At 43.6% G+C, this 21,846-nt stretch overlaps 1 protein-coding gene and 1 long non-coding RNA gene across 5 annotated transcripts in view; one reads left to right on the top strand and one right to left on the bottom strand.

Moving 5' to 3' along the window:
• The window catches only part of KIAA2012, a 136,734-nt gene that overhangs the window by 25,322 nt on the left and 89,566 nt on the right, over nt 1-21,846 (bottom strand). For all 4 annotated transcript variants that reach the window (XM_084998409.1, XM_005672082.4, XM_084998410.1 and 1 more), the window contains 2 exons: nt 3,721-3,811; nt 689-854 (listed from right to left, as the gene is read on the bottom strand). In XM_084998409.1, coding sequence (XP_084854535.1) covers nt 689-854; nt 3,721-3,811 — 257 coding nt within the window. The remainder of the gene's footprint in view (nt 1-688; nt 855-3,720; nt 3,812-21,846) is intronic.
• Nucleotides 16,287-20,532, top strand: LOC102166121 (uncharacterized). Its single transcript, XR_308178.4, has 2 exons — nt 16,287-16,541; nt 20,264-20,532. It is a non-coding gene; the product is annotated as an uncharacterized LOC102166121 (long non-coding RNA).

Below are 21,846 nucleotides of genomic sequence, written 5' to 3'. Positions count from 1 at the left end.
TGGGAATATCCATATGCCTTGATTGAGGCCCTAAAAAAAAAAAAAAAAAAAAAAAAAAAAAGACAAAAAATAAAATAAAATATCCTTGTAACAAATCTGTAGTAGTAAGTAAATGTTTCCTAAATTTTGTGAGCTGTCCTAGCAAATTATTGAACCTGGGGATGGGTGGTAGGAACCCGTTATTTACAGCTTGTTGGTCAGAAGTACAGGTGATTACCTGGGACTTGAGGCTGGTGTCCGGTGTGGAGCAGGGGTGTGGGACTGAGCCCTTAACCTGTGGGGTCTGTGCTAACTCCATGCAGTTCATGTCACACCTGAACTGTAGGATACTCTGCCGATGTCCAGAGAGCTGGAGAGTTGGTTGATGTTGAGAAAACTTTCACACATTTGGGGTCAGAAGTCATATGAGTGTAGGAAAGCTGGGTTTCCTTTTAGTACCTTTGTGCCTTTAGTACCTTATAGTACTTTTGAAATTAGAAATGGGTACCCCAATCCTTCAGAAGGAGCCAACCCAATGGTGGTGTGCGGGGCATGGTGAATGGACCACAGAGCGAATTTCAGCTCCCACATCCCCCCTTTGCAGGTGCCCTTGTATAGTGAGCAATCTATACAACTGTACACGGTAACCCTGATGGAAGCACCTTCCAGGTAGGCTCCTAGGACCAAGCTTCTAGGTGTTTATACTCACATGGGTGATGTTGGCTGGTGTCTGCTGGTTGAACAGTCTTGGTTCAGTCTTCTCTTCTTTTCCTTTTGTCAGAAGAGATGTGTGTACAGGACCCAACCTCTCTGGGGACTTAGACTCCTGTCCTGAGAGTTCTCGGTGCAGACAGTGCACATTATCATCTCTGCCCCTTCGAAGAAAGAAAACCAACAGGACCAAACTAAAGAAAAACTCTGGGAGTTCCTGCTGTGACTCAGTGGATTAAAAACATGACTAGTATCCATGAGGATGCAGGTTTGATCCCTGGCCTCTCTCAGTGGGTAGGTTGCACATGCAGCTCGGATCTGGTGTTGCTGTGGCTGTGGTGTAGGCCGGTAACTACAGCTCCGATTCAACCCCTAGCCTGGGAACCTCCATATGCCACAAGTGTGGCCCTAAAAAGAAAAAAAAAAAAAAAGAAAAAAGAAAAACTCTGGAGTACACACCACTATATATTAACTCGATAAACAGCAAGGATTTACTATATTGCACAGGGGACTACATTTAATATCTCATTACAACCTACAATGGAAAAAACCAGGAAAAAAAGATGTATAACGGAACCATTTTGTTGTACACCTGAGACTGCTGCCATATTGTAAATCAACTATACTTCAATTAAAAAGAAAAAACAAAAAGCTCCGGTGGACCAGGAAGAGGGCAGATGAACCAACATTAACTGAGCACCTGTTTTTTCCGAGGCGCCGCACTGTGGGCATTTCCAACGCTTAGTCTGCCCTCTTTCTGTCACCACTTCCCAGAATAAAGGAGATTAGACGGTTTAGTCTTCATTTGGGGGGGTTCTCTTAGGCTAAGTTCTAAACTTGAGGGAGAAGGAGAACTAGCTTGCCTCTTTGAAGTTGCGTACTTATGCTGCTAATCAAGTGACATAGGATTATCTAACTGAAATTTCTTCTATCAAAGGCTTAGATGAAAAAAAAAAAAGACCTTTAAGAAAGATTGCCTTAGGGACATTCACCTATATATTCATTTCTTTATGCCTCTGAATTCTGTTCTGGATCAAATTTAGCTACCAAAAGGTCATGTGCTGTGGAAGTGTGACCCACTGTAGAACTGCTGTCACTAGCATGTGCCTTGAGGCTGACTTATGTTCTCTGGGTAAAAAGGTCACCAAGAGAGAACTGCATGGGTTTTGGGAACAGCTGCAGCAGCGGCTACTGTGTGCCAGGCCTGGGCCTGGATATTTTATGTTTTAGCTAAATCAGCATTATATTTACTGTGCTGTGCTATGGCAGGCCTTACTATAGAAACTTGAGAAATATTTGTCGAATGAGGTAAACGGAACTTCCTGTAAATATATGAGTCTTTAAATCACTCCATATCACTCTATAAAAACCCACAGAAGTATTCTTTAGAATTCAGTGCTGGGAAAACCTTTATTTCCCCTGAGGAACAGGCATGCTGCAAATGAGAACCACAAACCTGATCGTGTTGCTCCTTTTTTTCTTTTTCTTTTCTTTTTTTCATATTCAGTTGGAAAGTTTGAACTTTAATCGCCATGACTATAATGATATTTTGGGGAGGGTTAGGTGTTCTTTGTTCTTTTCTTCCAGGTTTTTTAAAAAAATTCTTTTTGATACTCTATTTTTTTGGCTTGGGGGTTGTGGTTGTAAGTAGTTTAAATCCATTTGGGAAAAGATGAGATATAAAAGTTAAAAGTGGAATTCTTTGGATAGCTGCCTTACCACCCAAGTGTCCTTCTCCTTTTGTTCTTAGGGGGCACCTAGTCTTTCTTTTCTTTTCTTTTTTTTGTCTTTTTGTCTTTTTTTAGGGCTGAAACCATAGCACATGGAGGTTCCCAGGCTAGGGGTCTAATTGGAGCTGTAGCTGCCAGCCTATGCCACAGCCAAAGCAACGTGGGATCCGAGCCCCATCTGCGACCACAACTTATGGCAACACCAGATCCTTAACCCACTAAGCGAGACCAGGGTTCGAACTTGAGTCCTCATGGATGCTAGTCGGGTTCGTTAACCACTGAGCCATGATGGGAACTCCACACCTAGCCTTTCTGACCCAGGAAGGAATCTTTATACCAGGAGGCAGGTAAGGGCAGGTTCTCAAGTCACTGAGGCTCATGGAATGTCACAAGAGCCTATTGTTCCAGCTTCCACTGCCAAATGGGGCTTCGTCAAATGACGGGGCCCAACTGGCCAAGCTCCTCAGTTAGCACAACGTGAGCACATAGGAAGCACTTAAACATGTTAGCAATTGGCATTTTTATTTTCCCAGAGCTGAGTGAATGCTAAGAGGCGAAACCAAGCTTGAGTTTTCGGACTTCAATTTTCCTTCTTTTTTTTTTCAGGGCCACTCCCATGGCATATGGAAGTTCCCAGGCTAGGGGTGGAATATGAGCTACAGCTACAGGCCTACTCCACAGCCACAGCAACGCAGGATCCGAGCTGCATCTGTGTCCTACACCACAGCTCACGGCAATGCCAGATCCTTAACCCACTGATCAAGGCCAGGGATTGAACCCGCATCCTCATGGTTCCTAGTCAGGTTCATTAGCCACTGAGCCACAAAGGGAACGCCTCTTTTTTTTTTTTTTTTTCGGCTTTGCCCATGCCATGCAAAAGTTCCCAAGCCATGGACTGAACCCACGCCACAGCAGCAACCGGAGCCACAGCAGTGACAACGCCAGATCCTTAACCCACTGTGTCACCAGGGGGCTCCTGACAGACCTCAACTTTCTAGGCAGGTTTGCAGAGCTCAGATATGTGGCCAAATGGAGAAAGCTGCTTCCACACTGTTAGAGTTCAAGTTTACTCTTCACTCACCCAACCAAAGAAATACGTTTAAGTAGGAAACACATCTCAATATAATGCTCCCCAAGAATCTTTGTTTCTTAGACAATAATTTAATTCTGGCTGTGAGAGCAAGGGGTCGGTTAGCTGAGAATCTTCATGCCTCTTAGAAAAAAACAGACACAAAGTTAATTCAAAACAAAGAAAAACAAAAGTAGAAAAGTCCATGTCATGACGGCTTTGAATACTTACGCCTTTTGGACAGTGTCTGCCTCAGGGGTCGGGATGTCCTCAGCCAGGGAAGCACTAAGACAGTCAAGGGTCATACTCCTGAGCTCTGGGTCTGTGAAGATAAATAGCATCCTTAATCAGCAAAGGACAGCAGGCAGTGATCCCAGACATGGGAAAACGTCTACCTGGTGAGTAGTCAACAGCATGCAAATTAGTGAAGCAAGGTATGTTATACCTAGGAAATTAGCAAATTCTGCAGAAACTAGTGCTGATGCATGGCAAGTGACATTAAAATCAGTAAGCCCCTTTGGGAAAGCGATATGACAGTACATATCAAGACTAAGAAAAACGTTCTTGTCTTTGATCAGGAATCTTGCTCCCGAGTATGATCATAAGGAAATAATTCAAACGAAGAAACAGGCTTTTTGTACAAAGTTACTTATTACAACATTATCATTAATAATAAAAAATTAGAAACAGCCAAACAATGGGAGATTGGGGAAGTTATTTATGATGCATTAATTTGACATTTAAAATTATGGTTGAAAAGATAAATCAGCAATATGGAAAGTATGGCATAATGACAGTGAAAGGAGTTCCCGTCGTGGCGCAGTGGTTAACGAATCCGACTAGGAACCATGAGGTCGCGGGTTCGGTCCCTGCCCTTGCTCAGTGGGTTAACAATCCGGCGTTGCCGTGAGCTGTGGTGTAGGTTGCAGACGCGGCTCGGATCCCGCGTTGCTGTGGCTCTGGCGTAGGCCGGTGGCTACAGCTCCGATTCGACCCCTAGCCTGGGAACCTCCATATGCCGCGGAAGCGGCCCAAGAGATAGCAACAACAACAACAAAAGACAAAAAAGACAAAAAAAAAAAAAAAAATAATAATAATAATGACAGTGAAAATGTAAACTATAGCACTGTGTTAAAACCCTGTAAAATATGTCTGTTGATGAATAAGAGCTAGAAGAGAAAACAGAAAAAGGAAATAATATGTTAGATTGAGACATTTATATGTGTTTAAATTTTTTCTTAAAACCCCTCTGTGGTTATAACATTGAAAAGAAAATTAAGAAAAACAAATGTTATAGTATGAGGAAAGCTTATGCAGCTACACAGCTACCCCTTTGCTGGGTGCTCTGAAGACCATAGTGGGTAGTTTTAAGAATGAGAAGAGTCTCCAGACTAAAACTTCTTATTAGACTAGGCTACTTTTTTAGTTACTTTTTTTTTTTTTTCTTTTTTCTTTTAGGGCTGCACCTGTGGCATGTGGAAGTTCCTGGGCTAGGGGTTGAAACGGAGCTACAGCTGCCAGCCACAGCCACAGCCACGGCAACGAGGGACCAAGCTGCATCTGCAGACTACACCATGGCAATGCCGAATCCTTAACTCAATGAGCAAGGCCAGGGACTGAACCCATGTCCTCATGGATACTAGTTGGATTTGTTACTATTGAGCCACAATGGGAACCTTCATACTTTTGTAGTTACTTTTAACACTTCAATTATGAAAGATATATTTCATTGCAAAAAATTTGGAAAACACAAGCATACAGAGGAAAAAAAGCCCCACAGTCAACACATAATTATTAAAATGACTAAAAAGACTGACTATACTAAGAGTTGACAAGGATGCAAAGGAACTGGAGCTCTCATTCAGCACTGGCTGGAATGTAAAATGGTATAACCACTTAGGAAAAGAGTTTAACAGTTTCTTAAAAAATTAAATATTAAATATAACATATCCTCCAACCATTACACTCCTAGGTGTTTTGCTTAAGAGGAATGAAAGCATATGCCCATATAAGGACTTATACACAAATGGTCATGGCAGCTTTATTTATAAGTCAAAAACTTGAAACAGCCCAAATGCCCAACAACAGGTGAATGGATAAACAGTCTAGCATATATATATAATGCAATACTACTCGGTATTAAGTAGAAAGGAAGTACTGATATGCTCAGCAACATGGATTAATCTCTAAAGGATTATGTGGAGTAAAAGTAACCTGCCAAAGGAAGAGTATATATGGTATATGTTCATTATAAAATTCTGGAAAGCGCAAACTAGTTTATAATTACAGAAAGCAGACTGGTGTTTGTCTAGAGATGAGGCAGACTGGAGTTGGAGGTGGGAGGCATGAGGAAATGCTGAGGAAAGATTCAATGTTTTTTTTTTTTTTTTGATTCTGGTGATAGTTTCATGGGTGTATTCATATAACAGAACTTACCTAGTGGATCTTTTTTTTGCTATTTCTTGGGCCGCTCCCATGGCATATGGAGGTTCCCAGGTTGGGGGTCCAATCGGAGCTGTAGCCACCGGCCTACTCCAGAGCCACAGCAACACGGGATCCGAGCCGCGTCTGCAACCTACACCACAGCTCACAGCAACACCGGATCATTAACCCACTGAGCAAGGGCAGGGACTGAACCCGCAACCTCATGGTTCCTAGTTGGATTCGTTAACCACTGCGCCACGACGGGAACTCCCCTAGTAGATCTTAAAAGTTCTCATCACAAGGAAAAAAATTGTAACTATGTGCGCTGATGTTAACTAAGTTTATTGTGGTAACCATCTTGAAATATATACATATATCAAGTCATTGTTATATATCTTAAACTAATACTATATCATATACCAACTATATCTCAATAAAACTAGGACCCCCCCCCCCAGCCATAGCAATGTTTAATGTTGCAATGATAGAAAACTGCTGGTTGAATAATTTTATATTCTACCAAATAATTACACATAATTAAAATCTAAGGAAAAGTGAAGTTGATTGCATTCAAATCTTTACAGAAAGAATAGTAATATTTAACACTTAAAGAAAACTTATCTAGAAGTTCCTGTGTGGCTCAGCGGGTTAAGGATCTGGCATTGTCACTGCAGTGGCTCTGATCCCTGGCCTTGGAACTTCTGCCTGCTGTGAGCATGACCCAAAAAGAGATGTTAAGAATAGCATAATATTTCATCATACATATGGATATACCATAATTGGCTTAACTAAAAATGTAACTTTTGTCTTTTTTTAAGGCTGCACCTTTGACATATGGAGGTTCCCAGGCTAGGGGTTGAATCAAGCTGTAGCTGCTGGACTACACCACAGCCACAGCAACATGCGATCTGAGCCATGTCTGCGACCTACATCACTGTTCACAGCAACGCCGGATCCTTAAACCCACTGAGCGAGGCCAGGGATCGAACCCTCAACCTCATGGTTCCTAGTCAGATTCGTTTCTGCTGCGCCACAGGGGGAACTCCCCAAAATGCAACTTTTAAAGTTCAAATTCTTTCAAATTTTTTATAACTAAAAAGAACTTTGCATAGCATATCCTTGAAGGAATGCTTTTGATATTCAAAGACTTAATGGAGTTCCTGTCGTGACTCCACTGTCATGAGCCTGATTGGCATCCATGAGGAAGTGGGTTCGACCCTGGGCCTCACTCCAGTGGGTTAAGGATCTGGTGTTGCTGTGAGCTGTGGTGTAGGTTGAAGACACTGCTCGGATCTGGCATTGCTGTGGCTGTGGTGTAGGTTGGTGGCTACAGCTCCGATTCAAACTATAGCCTGGGAACCTCCATATGCTGAGGGTGCTGCCCTAAAAAGACAATAAATAAATGAATAAATAAATAAATTAAAAAAGACTTACTTTTTATCTATGGCTATGATTACTGAAGAATATAGAGTCTTTTTTTTTTTTTAACTTCCGAGCCGTGATGGGAACTCCAAGTTTTTTTTTTCTTTTGATGTACCCATGACTTCCTGAAATTCCTAGGCCAGGGATCACACCCATGCCACAGGAGTGACTCCAGCCATAACCCATAACATTGACAATGCTGGATCCTTGACCCACTGAGCTAGGGAACTCCAGGATGTAGTCTTAAACGCACAATGTCTACTGCTGAACTACTCCCCAGAAAATCTGTACTAATTTATACTCCAAGGAAATGATTATTCATTCCTTCATTTATCACATGTTTACTAAATGCTACATGATGGTCATTGTGTTAGGTGCTGGGGATACAGCGGTGAGTAGGACAGATACACGGCCTAGTATCAGGCGGCTAACATTTTAGTGGGGAAGATGGGTATTAGCACAGAGCAAAACCAAATAATTTTAAAAAATAAAGGAATTCCCACTGTGGCTCAGCGGAAACAAATCTGAATAGCATCCATGAGGATGCAGGTTTGATCCCTGGCCTTGCTCAGTGGGTTACAGATCTTGCATTGCCGTGAGCTTTGGTGTAGGTCGAAGATCTGGTGCTGGTGTGGCTGTGGCATAGGCTGGAGGCTACAGCTCCTAATGGACCCCTTGCCTGGGAACCTCCATATGCCACAGTGAGGCCCTAAAAAGCAAAAACAAAACAAAAAAAACAAACAAAAACCAACTTCTTGGGTGTTCCTGCTGTGGTTCAGCGGGTTAAGAATCTGACTGTGGGTTGCTTTTGAGGCTTGGGTTCAGTTCCTGGCCGGGCATAGTAGATTAAATGGATTTGGTGGTGTTGTGGCCATATGCACCAGGTGTAGCCATAAAATTAAAAAAAAAAAAAAAAGAAACAAGAAAACTTTTTGAAAGGAAGACTCTAATAGTCAATCTATGTCTCTTTGAGCAGTAGCTTCTTGCATGAATTAATTTATTTTATTTTCTCTCAATTTTGTTTCTTCAGGTGGTATTAGAATGTTAAAGAAAGATCCGAAAGAAAAAATTTACCTGTTATCCCACCAGCCTCATTTCCTTAATTCTAGGGTATCCATTTTTCAGTGTTCAGTGGTGTCCGCACCACCACCCAGAGGAACCTGAATTCCCTCCTGCTATTCCCAGATGATAAAGGTGGCATCTACTGCCTCACACATCAACCTCTAGACCTTGGAGGGAGGACAAAATTGCTAATGTACACGGTGGTTGAGGAAACTTGGAACGGGTGATTGGGGTGGTGCTCTGGATTTTATTTTGTCTTGGATAATATGTGATCTTAGCAGAGAATGGCAGCTGATTTTAAGTATTTTTGTGACTAAGAGGAATTCTGGGAGGGTTTCTTTCCCTCACACAAAAGCTGTCTCCCTGAAGATACCCACTGCTTGTTCTTCACTGCTGTTTGGAACTTTGGAACAGGGCACCCTAGGACCAGCAGAGGGCGCGTGTGTACTGCCCAAAAGCTGGCAATGGTGTCATTTCACCCTTTTGATTAGAATTGAAACCCTGTCACTGGGAATGTGGACCAGAGAAGGGTGTTTTGTTTTGTTTTGTTTAGTTAAATGACCTCATATTTAGGAAGTAAATCAAGGCAGTACTTTGTATAATGTCCTACAACTTTTAACTGCTTTTTTAAAAAAAATCTGTAAAATATTTTAGGAATGCAGGGTATAGAAAAACTTATATATAATGATTACCAGTGTACCTACCACCTAGCATTGTGAAATCTTAATTTTTGGCACTTTTTTTTGGGTCTTTTTAGGGACAGACCTATGGCACATGGAGGTTCCCAGGCTAGGGGTAGAATCGGAGCCACAGCTGCCGACCTGCACCACAGCTGATGGCAATGCTGGATCCTTAACCCACTGAGCGAGACCAGGGATTGAACCTGCCTTCTCATGGATGATAGTCAGATTCATTTCCGATGAGCCAGGATGGGAATTCCTGCCACATTTGATCCAGATTTTTTCTAAAGAAATAAAACATTTCAGATGTAGTCTAAGACTTCACAGAATCACATATAATTCTATTTCCCTCATTCCCTCCCCAGAGGTAACCATTCTCTTAAATTTGGCATTTTTCAACTGACTGGTTTCTGAACATGCTACTCCAAACACAGCACCTTGGCATATTGAATATTTTAAGATGAAGGAATCTGAGAAAGGACAGGTGCAGGTTATAAGACCTGCTACTCAGGTGAGAGGTACCTCTTAGAGGAAAGGGAAGCCCTTATCTCTGAAGACAGAGGGACTCTGAGAAGAATCCAAAGAAACAGGACTTGCTCTGTTTCCCCCAGTTTATTATCCTTCTCTCATACCCTTTTGTCTATGATATTTTCCACAGTTTTCCACTCTTTATCAAACCTATAAAAACTCAGGCTTAACCATTTCTTTGAGTCTTCATTTCCTTATGAAAGTTCCTGTGTCACCTAAAGCTTATATTAGTACATACCTTTTTTTTTTTTTTTTGGCTTTTTAGGGCCACACCCTTGGCATATGGAGGTTCCCAGGCTAGGGGTCCAGTTGGAGCTACAGCCGCCGGCCTACACAATAGCCACAGCAACACGGGATCCGAGCCGCTTCTGCAACCTACACCACAGCTCAGGGCAACGCCGGATCCTCAATCCACTGAGCGAGGCCAGGGATGGAACCTGCAACCTCATGGTTCCTAGTTGGATTCGTTAACCACTGAGCCACGACGGGAACTCCCTAAAGCTTATATTAAATCAATTTGTGTGCTTTTCTCTTGTTAGTCTGTCTCCGTCAGCTTTAATTTTCAGGCCCAACAAGGGACTCTAAAAAAGCGGGAGAAATTTTTTCATCTCCTACACAGTCCTCATGTATATTTTTATATCTTTGCTACATATAAATGTACCTATAAACATTAAATATTATAATTTTGTATCAATGTATTATTTATAATGCTTTTCCAAGTTGCTTTAGTTTGCTTAACATCTTGCTTTTGAGATTAATGCCTGTGAATACGTATAGCTTCCATTCGTTTATTTTAAGCTGCTATACATTATTCTGTTGTGTAAATATACCATAATTTATTTGTCCATTTTGCTATTGAGGGCTGTTTTGACTATTTCCAATTTTTTTCTGATGACATAAAATGCTGCAATGAGCCTTCCTGAATGAGTCACTGTTCATACATGAAAAAGTTTCTCTCAAGTACACTTGGAAATGGACTTGTTGGGTTGCAAGGTATATGCATCTTCAGTTTATTGGGGATTTCCAAATTACACTGAATTTCTAAAATTCCATAGGCTCATCAATAATGGGTGTTTACAGACTTTAATTTTTTTGTTAATCTGATATATATGAAATGATCTTTTGTTTTGCTTTGTTTTAATTTGAATTTCCCTGATTAGCAGCAAATTTGACTAATAAATACATGGTCATTTATTCAGGTTTTCCCTTCTGTTAATTGCCTGTTAATATATTTTACCCACTTTTCATTTGGGGTGATTGTCTCTTTCTTTTCCTTTTGTAGCAGTTTTTGATGCATTTTGGGTACTAATATTTTGTTGGTTATATGCACTACAGATAGCATCTTCTAATCTGTATTTCTCTTTTTTTTTATGGCCACACCCATGGTATATGGAAATTCCTGGGCCAAAGATGGAACCAGTGCCTCCGAAGTGACCAGAGCCACTGCAGTCGGATTCATAATCCACTGCGCCACAGCAGGAACTCATTTTTGAACTTTGTTTAACATGCCAAAAACTTTAATTCTAATGTAATTGGGTTTGTCAATAACTTTCTTTATGGTTTGTGTTTTGAATCATGGGTAAGAAAATTTTCCCTGTCTCAAATTCATATAGATATTATCGTCTATTTTCTTCTAAAAGTTAAAAAATTTTTCTTTTTCACATTTAGATCCTGAAGACATCTGATATTTTGTGAGGTAAGGATTTCAAAAGCGGATAACCAGTTATCTCAAAAATATGTAGTGAATAATAGCTCATTCTTTCCCCTCTGTTTCATAATACCACTTTGCCACATATCATTTCTATATATGGGTGCATTTATTTCTGGATTCTCTATTCTGTCTGTCCTTAAGTCAATATCACACAGCCTTAAAGTAATTGTGTTGTTGTTGTTGCCTTTTGTCTTTTTCGGGCTGCACCTTCGGCGTATGGATGTACCCAGGTTAGGATTTGAATCAGAGCTATAGCTGCCAGCCTATGCCACAGCCACAGCAACATGGGATTGGAGCCACATGTGTGATGTACACCACAGCTCATGGCAATGCCAGATCCTTAACTCACTGATCAAAGCCAGGGATCAAATCTTCATCCTTATGGATGCTAGTCAGATTTGTTTGTGCTGAGCCATGATGGGAACTCCTGAAAACTGGAGTTGAGTTCTTCTTGTGGCACAGCAATGGGTTAAGGATCTGGCATCGTCACTGCAGTGGCTGGGGTTGCTGATGTAGTGTCAGTTTGATTCCTGGTCCGGGAACTTTCAGATGCTGTGGTGCAGCCAAAAAAAAAAAGGAGTTGAAACGAATTTTTAGATTAATTTATGGAGAATTGTCATCTTCCTGTCTATGAAAATTATACAAGCCATTATATAGAACATTGTATTTATTCAGACCTACTTATTTTTTTGTTTGTTTGTTTTTTAGGGCCATACCTGTGGTTCCCAGGGTAGGGGTCAAATCAGAGCTACAGCTGCTGGCCTGCACTACAGCCATAGTGATGCCAGATCTGAGCCATGTCTGCAACCTACACCACAGCTCACGGCAACACCGGATCCTTAACCCACTGAGCGAGGCAGGGATCAAACCCGCAACCTCATGGGTCCTAGTCGGATTTGTTTCCACTGAGCCGTGACAGGAACTCCGGGCCTATTTTTTTTTTTTTTTTGGTGAAAGCAAGTTTATTTAGAGCGATACATTTTCCATAGGCAGAATGCAGACCTTCTCAGAAAGTGACTGTGGCCCAGGCCTACACTGATTTAGTAAAATTTTATAATTTCTTCATGAAAGTCTCACAATATTCTTTTATTTATTTATTTTTTATTTTATTTTTTTTATTTTTTGTCTTTTTTTTTTTTTAGCTATTTCTTGGGCCGCTCCCGCGGCATATGGAGGTTCCTAGGCTAGGGGTCGAATTGGAGCTGTAGCCGCCGGCCTACACCAGGGCCACAGCAACGCGGGATCCGAGCCACGTCTGCAACCTACACCACAGCTCACGGCAACGCCAGATCCTTAACCCACTGAGCAAGGGCAGGGACCGAACCCGCAACCTCATGGTTCCTAGTCGGATTCGTTAACCACTGCGCCACGACGGGAACTCCTCACAATATTCTTTTAGATTTAATATATATTTTACAATTATACTTCTCCTGCCTCCCTGTATAAGTGTACCACTAGATAACTAAATAGCAGAAGATAAAACTTTTTTGGTGGAGGGTGGGGAGTAGGGGTTTTACAAATTAATGAGTGAAGAATGAATGATAGAATTTCAATATCATTATTTAGCAACCTCTAATGAATTAGTGGATCTGTAGCTGCTGGCAAGGTGAAGAGACTTTCAAATATTATGTCTCCTGATGGAAGAACACAGTGCCCTCCCTACAGTGCTCCTGACAAAAGGAAAAATCAAACCTGAATCCGATCAAGTCTCTAGATCTGAGTACTACCTTACAGAAAGTACTGAAGACAGAGAAACATGTTAAACTATGCAATAGGAAAAATCAGCAAAATCTAGATCGTGGGGAACTATAGGACAAGTGACCTCCAATTTCTTAAAAGTAAACTAAATGAGGGGAAAAAAAAAGGAGTAAAACCTGTAAATTAAAGCACACTTAAAGGCCATATCAACCAATTGCAAACAAACTAAAAAAATTACAATTATGAGAATATTGAAAAAACAGATTGGATATTCAATTAAAGAATAGTCCTGGAGTTTCCGTCATAGCTCAGTGGCAACAAACCTCAAACAGTATTCACGAGGACTCGGGTTTGATCCCTGGCCTTGCTCAGTGGGTTAAGGATCCGTTGTTGCTATGAGCTGTGGGTAGGTTGCAGATTTGGCACGGCTCCCGTGTTGCTGTGGCTGTGGTGAAGACTGGCAGCTGTAGCTCTGATTTGACCCCTAACCTGGGAACTTCCATATGCCCTGGGTGTGGCCCTAAAAGACCAAAAAAAAAAAAAAAAAGAATAGTTCTAATTTTTAGGTACAACAGTGGTATTACAGTTATGTCAAAAGAGTCTTTTCTTGTCTTTTAGAGACATACTCAAGTGTAATGGGTAAAATGATGTGAACTTGGAATTTGTTTCAAAATAATATGGAAGGGAGGAAGGAACAGGGGATGCAGGTGAACAATGTCAGCCAGGAGATGGCTGCGTGGGATGTGTGCTGTTTCATTCACCTTTTGTATGTTTGCAGTTTTCCATAACAATTGTTTTAATATTGCATTATAAATCATGGGGTTTTTTTTGGTCTTTTGTCTTTTTAGGGCCACACCCCTGGCATACGGAGATTCCCAGGCTAGGAGTCCAATCAGAGCTGCTGTAGCTGCCACCTACGCCACAGCCACAGCAACTCGGGATTGGAGCCACATCTTCGAGCTACACCACAGCTCCACAGCCTCCTGAGCAAGGCCAGGGATTGAACCCACGTCCTCATGGATAATAGTTGGGTTCCTTAACCACTGAGCCACGACGGGAACTCCCTAAATCATGCTTTATGTTTTCAAACACTATTTTTTCCACGTTGATTTTTGTGTATTGATCTCTATTTATTTAGTAATCTCGTTGAATTCTTTTGTTTGTCTTTGAATAGCTTGCCTGTAGGGGCCCTCGGGATTTTCCACGTAAGTAATACTATTGTCTGAGAATAATGACAGTGTAATTTCCTCCTTTTTATCCTCACCTGTTCCTTTCTTCAGCATTCCCTACTGTGCCGGCACAATGTTGAAATAGAAGCAATGATAGAGGGCACTTTATACCTAGTCCTGCCTCTAAAGAGAAGTTTTACCATGAAAGAGTGATGGTACTGGAGGTTTTGGTAGCTACTCTGTACCAAAATCAGGAAGTCCTCTCTGTTCCTTCTTTGATCATTTTAAATCATGAATGGGTAAAATTTAAAACTGATTTTTCCTTTTGCATGTGTTCAGGTGATCCTAAGTACGTACACAGATTTTTAGAATGTTAGGGCATTTTAAATTCCTGGGGGCAAGCTGAATTCAATCATGGTGTAAAAGCCTAAGGACGCGATTGGCTCATATTTCATTTAGGAGTTTTGCATCTTGGATCATAAGTGAGACTGATCTATAAAATCTGCTCTTATCTCTACTTGCAATTGCTTTTTGGTTTTGATGAATTTGGGTCTCAAGATAGAAATGAGCTTTACTTCCTTGAAGGTGAAGAGAATTTTCAGGATCAAAAAGCAACAGCTAGGCATTCCCGTTGCGGCTCAGTGGTAATGAACTCAACTCATATCCAGGAGGATGTGGGTTCCATCCCTGGACTTGCTCAGGGTTGCTCTGGGGTAAGGATCCAGTGTTGCCATGAGCTGTGGTGTAGGTCGCAGACGCAGCTCAGATCCCTTGTTGCTGTGGCTGGCTATGGGAGGAGGCCAGCAGCTGCAGCTCAGATTTGACCCTCAGCCTGGGAACTCCCATATGCTGCAGGTGGCTCCCCCCCTCCTCAAAAAAAAGGGTAAAAAAAAGCAGCAGCTGTATTTGGGGGTTCTGGGGACTTTCCTGGGGTTTCCATCCTGAACAGTCTTAAGGATTTGCCACTTCCCTCTATAGAGGAGAACTCTGAAATACTCCCCAGAAGAAAAAATATTAGAGCGTGTAGGTCATCTAGGCTGCTAAGAACTAGCAGACTATTCTGAACCCAAGACCTGGGCTTCAGATAGCAGGGCCTGCAGTGTTCATTAACTGTACAGGCCTCTCCCAGAGCAACTCTGGGAAAGAGGGGCCCCTTTGCAGGTACCACCTTCCAGGCTGTGAATTCTGGTGTGGTGGTACCTCCTCAACTCCTGGGCGCACACTTCTAGTCTATTTTCTCCACAGCATGAAGAAAAACTTTTGCATCACTGGCGGCTCTTCACGTCTTGGCACCGATTGGGCCGTCATTATATTTGCTCCTTTTGGAGCTGTTTATTCCTGGAGTCAGGAACTGCCTCTGAGGAAATGCCTTCAAAACCAAAACTAAACGAAACACCTACAGACACTGAGCTGAGAGAGACTCGGGTTACCTTTTTTTTTTTTTTTTTTTTTTTGCTGTGCTGGTGCCACAGCAGTGACAATGCCAGATCCTAAACCACTAGGCCACTAAGGAACTTCCAAGGGTTACCTTGGTTTTAATAATTAGCCACAATTTTGTATAATTATCTTAACTTCTAGACCTCAGGTTCCTTTATCTACAATATAAAAGGACTTCTAGAGATTCTAAATAATAATTCCCAAGTTTCACGCTGGCTTTAAAAAATTGCTGCCATAATTGTGTGGTGTTTCTCTGATAATGTAACTTTTTCTTAATCAGAAACACATGGGTGGTTTTACAACTCTTAAAGAGCTAGGGGCATGGAGGCACCACAGAAACCTGAGTTCCTATCTCAGCTCCTCCACTTACAGGCTGTGTGACCTTGGGCTAGTTACTTAAATTCTCTGAGCCTCATTTGTCTTATCTGTGAAATAACAATAGTTTACTTTATCTCATAAGGTTGTGGTGAGGATAAAAGTGAGATAAAGGAATACGTATATATATATGGCACTTAGCAAAGTGTCTTGCTTCAGAAGAAGTGCCAAAGATTCCTTCCCTTTTTTTTCCACCCAAGCGACCATGTGTGGGAACACTAGCCAAAAGATAACCTTTATCAATTGAAAAGTTTAAATTGTTTGGCTGGCACTTCAGGGTGTTTCCCGTTTGCCTGCCTCCCACCTCGTCCCCAGCGTCGACATCGGCCAGTTTGGCGGATTTTGAGACCGTCTAGCTCGGCGAGTCTCCACCCAGGCCTGGGATCCGCAGGAGATCCCAGCGGGTAGAGACATCACAAGCTACCGCAGAGAGGGGAAGAAAAGACTGACAGATGGGCCCGGGAACGGACCGTTTGGGGCGGGCCGAGCCTGCAGTCTCGAGCTCCCTGCAAGGAGCTCCGTTTGCAAGGAGGTCAGAGGCGACAGGTGGGGACGCCTCACGCCGGCGGAGCGGCGGCGCCGGGCGGGTACCAGCGAGGGAGCGGGCGCCGCGGGGCCCCAGGAGCCGCCGGTTGGAGGGGGGCGAAGGGGGGAGGGGGCGGTGTTTGGGGGCAGGGTGCGGGGGAGGTGTGTGTGGGGGGACGAGGGCAGCCGCGCCCCGCCACCGCGCGGGCAGATACCCTGCTGATGGGCCCTTTCGTCATCTCCTGGCTCTCTGATTAGCGCCCCCCCCATTTTTTTTTTTTTTTTGAAACTCTGCTTGAAGATTCTCTTCTTTCCGATTTCTCCATTTCATGTGTGTGTGGCGCATTTCTTCTCTATTTCCTCTTGGCCTTTCTAATTTCTCCCTCTCTACCTACTAGCACTCCGCACTCCAGGATCAACAAACATAGTAAGGTTAACAACCGGGAGAACTGATCTTTACAAAGTCTGGAGAGGTCAGTCAGATCTGCAGCCTCACTTCTGCCCAGCTCTGTAACCTCGCTATGCCTCAGTTTTCTTTTCTGGGAAATGGAGATAATAAGAGCTGCTTCTTTATGGGATTGTAATAAAAGTTAATGAAATGATTTACAGAAAATGCCTCGCACACAGTGAGTGTAAACCACTGCCCTGTGTTTTTGGGGTTTTGTTTGTTTGTTTTTTGTTTTTGTTTTTGCTTTTTAGGGCTGCAGGTATGGCATATGGAAGTTTCCAGGCTAGGGGCTGAATCAGAGCCACAGCTGCTGGCCTATACCACATCCACCACAACTTGGGATCCGAGCCGTGTCTGCAACCTACGTCACAGCTCACAGCAACGCTAGATCCTTAACCCACTGAGCGAGATCAGGGTTCGAACCTTCATCCTCATGGATACTTAGATTCATTTCTGCTGCTCCACAGCAGGAACTCCCTGCTGCCCCTCTCTTGATGGCTACATTGCAAATGGGTAAATGCACTCTGGGTTCGGTACACTTCTTCTAGTATGTCCAGCATCACCTCCTCCAGGGAGCCCTCCCTGACCTCTTCTGGGTGCTAGTCTGGATCAGTTTTCCTTCCTGTGTTCTCTTGCAGCCCTAAACACACAGATGGTTGGAACCATCTGTACCATGTCTGGCTCCTCCACTAGAGTAGCAGTTCCATAATGAGTGTGTCTTGTCCAATCTCAGAGGGCCTGGCACTTGGTAGAGGATCACCAAATGGTTGCTAAGTAAATGAAGGACATTTCCCTTCATGCAATGAGGGGTTAAAGACTTAAGGCCCGAACCTGGTGGCTGAACCTTGGCGCCATCTTAGTGGGTTCTGCTTTTTCCCTTACAGAAGCAACTGCAAGGTCGCTGGGTCACCAAAAAAGAGAAGTAGATGGGAAGGTCAGTTTTGCTCTTTTCAGATGAGGAAGCGGAAGTGGGTTTATTGAGGGCTTGGGCTGGTACAGGAGGACCGCAGTGAAGCCATTGTTCTCATTCCTGACCCTATGCCTTCTCACCCACGTGCTGCCTGGGGACCGCTGGTCTCCTTCCAGATTTTCTTGGTCAGAGCGCACCCAAAGGTGACTGGGAGGCAGACTTGTGTGTGACACAGTGAAAAGGCAGCTGGCTTTCCCTGGGAGCATTTATAGTGGAAAGAGCTTGGGAGGGAGAGGCCCAGCCCTAGGCCTGCCTCTGCTGCTGACCACTTATCCCTGTGCAAGCTGTAGGGGTGGGGGTGGGGGGGCCTGAGAGATTATCCAATCCAACCTTTGTAGTTTATGGAAAAGGAATCCATGGCCCAGAGAAGTGATGTGTCCTAGGCGATGGGCCTAATCAAAAGCTGAGCTGATAACTGAACACATGCCTTTCTAATTTGAAACCCAGTGTCCTCAATGAGTCTCTTCTAGGATTTCTCAATAACGGACATGCAAGCCACTTGAAGATCTTGTTAAAGTATAGGTAGGTCTGGGGTGAGACCCCCCAGATTCTGCATTTTTTTTTGTTTTTTTGCCTTTTTTAGGGCCACTCCTGTGGCATATGGAGGTTCCCAGGCTAGGGGTCAAATCGGAGCTGTAGCTGCCAAGCCTACGCCAGAGCCACAGCAATGGGGGATGCGAGCCACATCTGCAACCTACACCACAGCTCACGGCAACGCCGGATCATTAACCCACTGAGCAAGGGCAGAGATTGAACCCGAAACCTCATGGTTCCTAGTTGGATTCGTTAACCACTGAGCCACGACAGGAACTCCAGATTCTGCATTTCTAAAAGGCTCCCAGGTTCTAGCTTGAAAGAGTCTAGACCAGTGAGTCTCACAAAAAATAGGGTGAGACCTAGCTCTTCTATGACGTACCCACTTAGTGACATAACTACTCATCTTCAACTCCAAATGGAAGTTCCTGGGCCAGGGCTTGAACCTGCGCCACAGCAGCAGCCCAAGCTCCTGCAGTGACAATGCCGGATCTTTAATTCACTGAGACACCAAGGAACTCCAGTTTTGGCATCTTTGAATCTCCTGAATACCAAGACATCCATTTTTCCATTCATTTGATTCATTCACTTAAGGAACACCTGCTAGGCCTAGCTGACTGAGGCACAGTCCTTGCCTTCAAGAAACATACAGAACATAGAACATGTGGGCTATAACGTGGTACTTCGTAGTTGCCCAATAAATATGTGTGAAATTGAATCAGGCTTCAGTACTCTGGGGGAAGTGGTAGAGAGTGCAAGAGAAAGCAGCTGGTGTGGGCCACTTTCTCGTAAGGGGCTTGCTTTCAAAGAAGAGAGCTTTGGAGTTCCCGTCATGGCGCAGTGGTTAACGAATCCGACTAGGAACCATGAAGTTTCAGGTTTGATCCCTGGCCTTGCTCAGTGGGTTAAGGATCTGGCATTGCCGTGAGCTGTGGTGTAGGTCGCAGATGTGGCTCGGATCCCGCGTTGCTGTGGCTGTGGCATAGGTTGGAGGCTATAGCTCTGATTAGACCCTTAGCCTGGGAACCTCCATATGCCGCGGGAGCGGCCCAAGAAATGGCAAAAAGCCAAAAAGCCAAAAAAAAAAAAAAAAAAAAGAAAATGAAGAGAGCTTGGCTCCCTAGGCAGTTCCCATCAGGGGAGGAGGAAATGACACCACTCAAGCTTCACAGAAGTTCTTCCCACTTTTAAAAGTTATCAGGCAAATTCACAAATATGTAATTTTTAGCCCCCCCCCCTTTTTTTTTGCCAAACCCATGGCATGTGGAAAATGCCCAGACCAGGGCTTGAATTTGTGCCACAGGAGTAACCAGAGGCAGGGTGACAATGCCAGATCCTTAATCTGCTGAGCCACTAGGGAACTCCCTTTAGGTCTTCCTTTGATGCTAAAGACCAAGGGAGGAAACAGGGATATTCTAGCTCCTCTTCTCAGGCCAGTCACAGAGGGGGCGGCTGAAAATGCACAGGGTTTGTAGCAAAGCGAGAAATGACCCACAGTGGTGACTCTCAGTCCACAAGGTCGGAAAGTGGTAGCATCTGCAAGACAGGGTCATGTACCCACATGTGGCAGAGATGCTCACTGCCACCTAATGACCATTCCCCTCTGCTCAGGTGGCAGATCCCCTCAAGTGTTAGTGCGGCACATGGACACCAGGCAAGAGACTATCCCCTGACCTCGCTTATAGCCGGGTGGGTCCGTGGGATGGGAGGTGGGAGAGGTGCAGTTCCTGAGTCGGGCCCTGAATAGGCAGCTGTGGGCCCCACACTGTCTTTTTCTGTCCTGTCCTGCAGGGCGAGGAAGATGCTGAGCCAGCTTTGAGCATGCAGACAAGGGTGATGGCAACGGAGGTGGCAGAGAGATAGTAAGAGAGGAGAAGCCTGGGTCCCTGGGCAGCCTTGTGGAGCGGAGCTGTCCTACCTTCTGCCCTCCAGCTTGGACTCCTCTGTGAGAGAGAAATAAACCTTCCATCTCGTTTGAAGTCACTTTATTTTGGTCTTTGTTAGAACTGACATCCTAATCACTACGCCTGTGTCTCTTGAATAAAGCAGTAATGCTCTGAGCCTTTTTTTCCTGGTCAAATAGAAATGGCTCATTTGTTTCCAAGGTTTTCTGTAAGATTTTCTTTCTTCTTTTGTCCCCATACCCCATTGCTTCAGGCTGCTCACGAGGGACCCCCTGCACCTCCTGTGGGCCTCCCCCAAATCCCTCAAAGTTCCTCAGAATGTCTTCAGTTCTGCCACATTCCAAGGGAAGGCTTGTAAAAATAACCTTGCAACATAACCTTGTTCAGAGTCTGCTGCCCACGCCTGGACTTGAGCAAAAGAAGGACTCACACCAAGGCCCCCTTTAGACCCCCAGGAGCAAGCAGCCAACTCCCCTTCCTGCAGTTGAGACTGATTTGAAAAGAAATGATTTTATATCATGTTATCACCTTGGAACAAATATCTCCTTATCAAGGTGCAAATTATGGCTACAAAGTTAAGGGTTTTAAGAAACAGACTAGGAGTTCCTGGTATTGCTGCAGGTGTGGTGTAGGCTGCAGCTGTGACTCGGATTTGATTCCCTTGCCCAGGAACTTCCATATGCCACAGGCGTGGCCAAAAAAATAAAAAAATAAAATAAAGAAGAAGAAAAGAAATAGACTAATTGCTAACCTTTAGTGAGCACTTACTCTGTGCCCGGCACTCTAATAAGCATATCACCTGTATTAACTCCTTTATGTCATAACCATCTCATGAGATAAATACTATTAGTATTCCCATTTTACAGATGTAGAAAAAAGATGCCTAGAGAAGATTAATAACTTACTTAAGGATACACAGTTAGTAAGCGGTGGAACCAGGATTGGAACCCAGGGACTCAGACAGGATAAAAGATGCTCTTGATCACTGTGATGCTGCCTATCTTCCTACCTGTTTATGTTTAAAAGAACAAATTAGGGAGTTCCCTGGTGGTCTAGTGGTTAGGATTTGGTGCTTTTACTGCTGCAGCCTGGATTCAATCCCTGGGCTATGAACTGAGATAAAAAACACGTCAAGCCACTATATGCCACAGCCAAAAAGAAAAAAAAAAAAAGAAAGAAAGAAAAAAAAGAACAGATTAAATTGAGTCATTACCAAATTCAGAGAAGCATATCTGTGAAGCAACGCAGCAAAGTCCAGGGCAGTGTTTCTCGAGGTGTCATCCCTGGACCACTGCATCGGAACTGCTGAGAAACTTAGTAACATCACAAATTCTATACAGAGTTCCCACTGTGGCTTAGCGATAACGAACCTGACTAGTATCCATGAGGACTTGGGTTTGATCCTGGGCCTCGCTCACTGGGTTAAGGATCTGGTTTCCGTGAGCTGTGGTGTGAGTTGCAGACACAGCT

Source organism: Sus scrofa, chromosome 15 (assembly GCF_054392235.1).
Source record: "Sus scrofa isolate SSC_HxYL_T2T_F1_AM1 chromosome 15, Sscrofa_HxYL_maternal_Yorkshire_Landrace_v2.0, whole genome shotgun sequence".
Taxonomy (NCBI): domain Eukaryota; kingdom Metazoa; phylum Chordata; class Mammalia; order Artiodactyla; family Suidae; genus Sus; species Sus scrofa.
The sequence above is the reverse complement of the archived record's forward strand: the minus strand, read 5'-3'. Positions and strand labels throughout refer to the sequence as shown.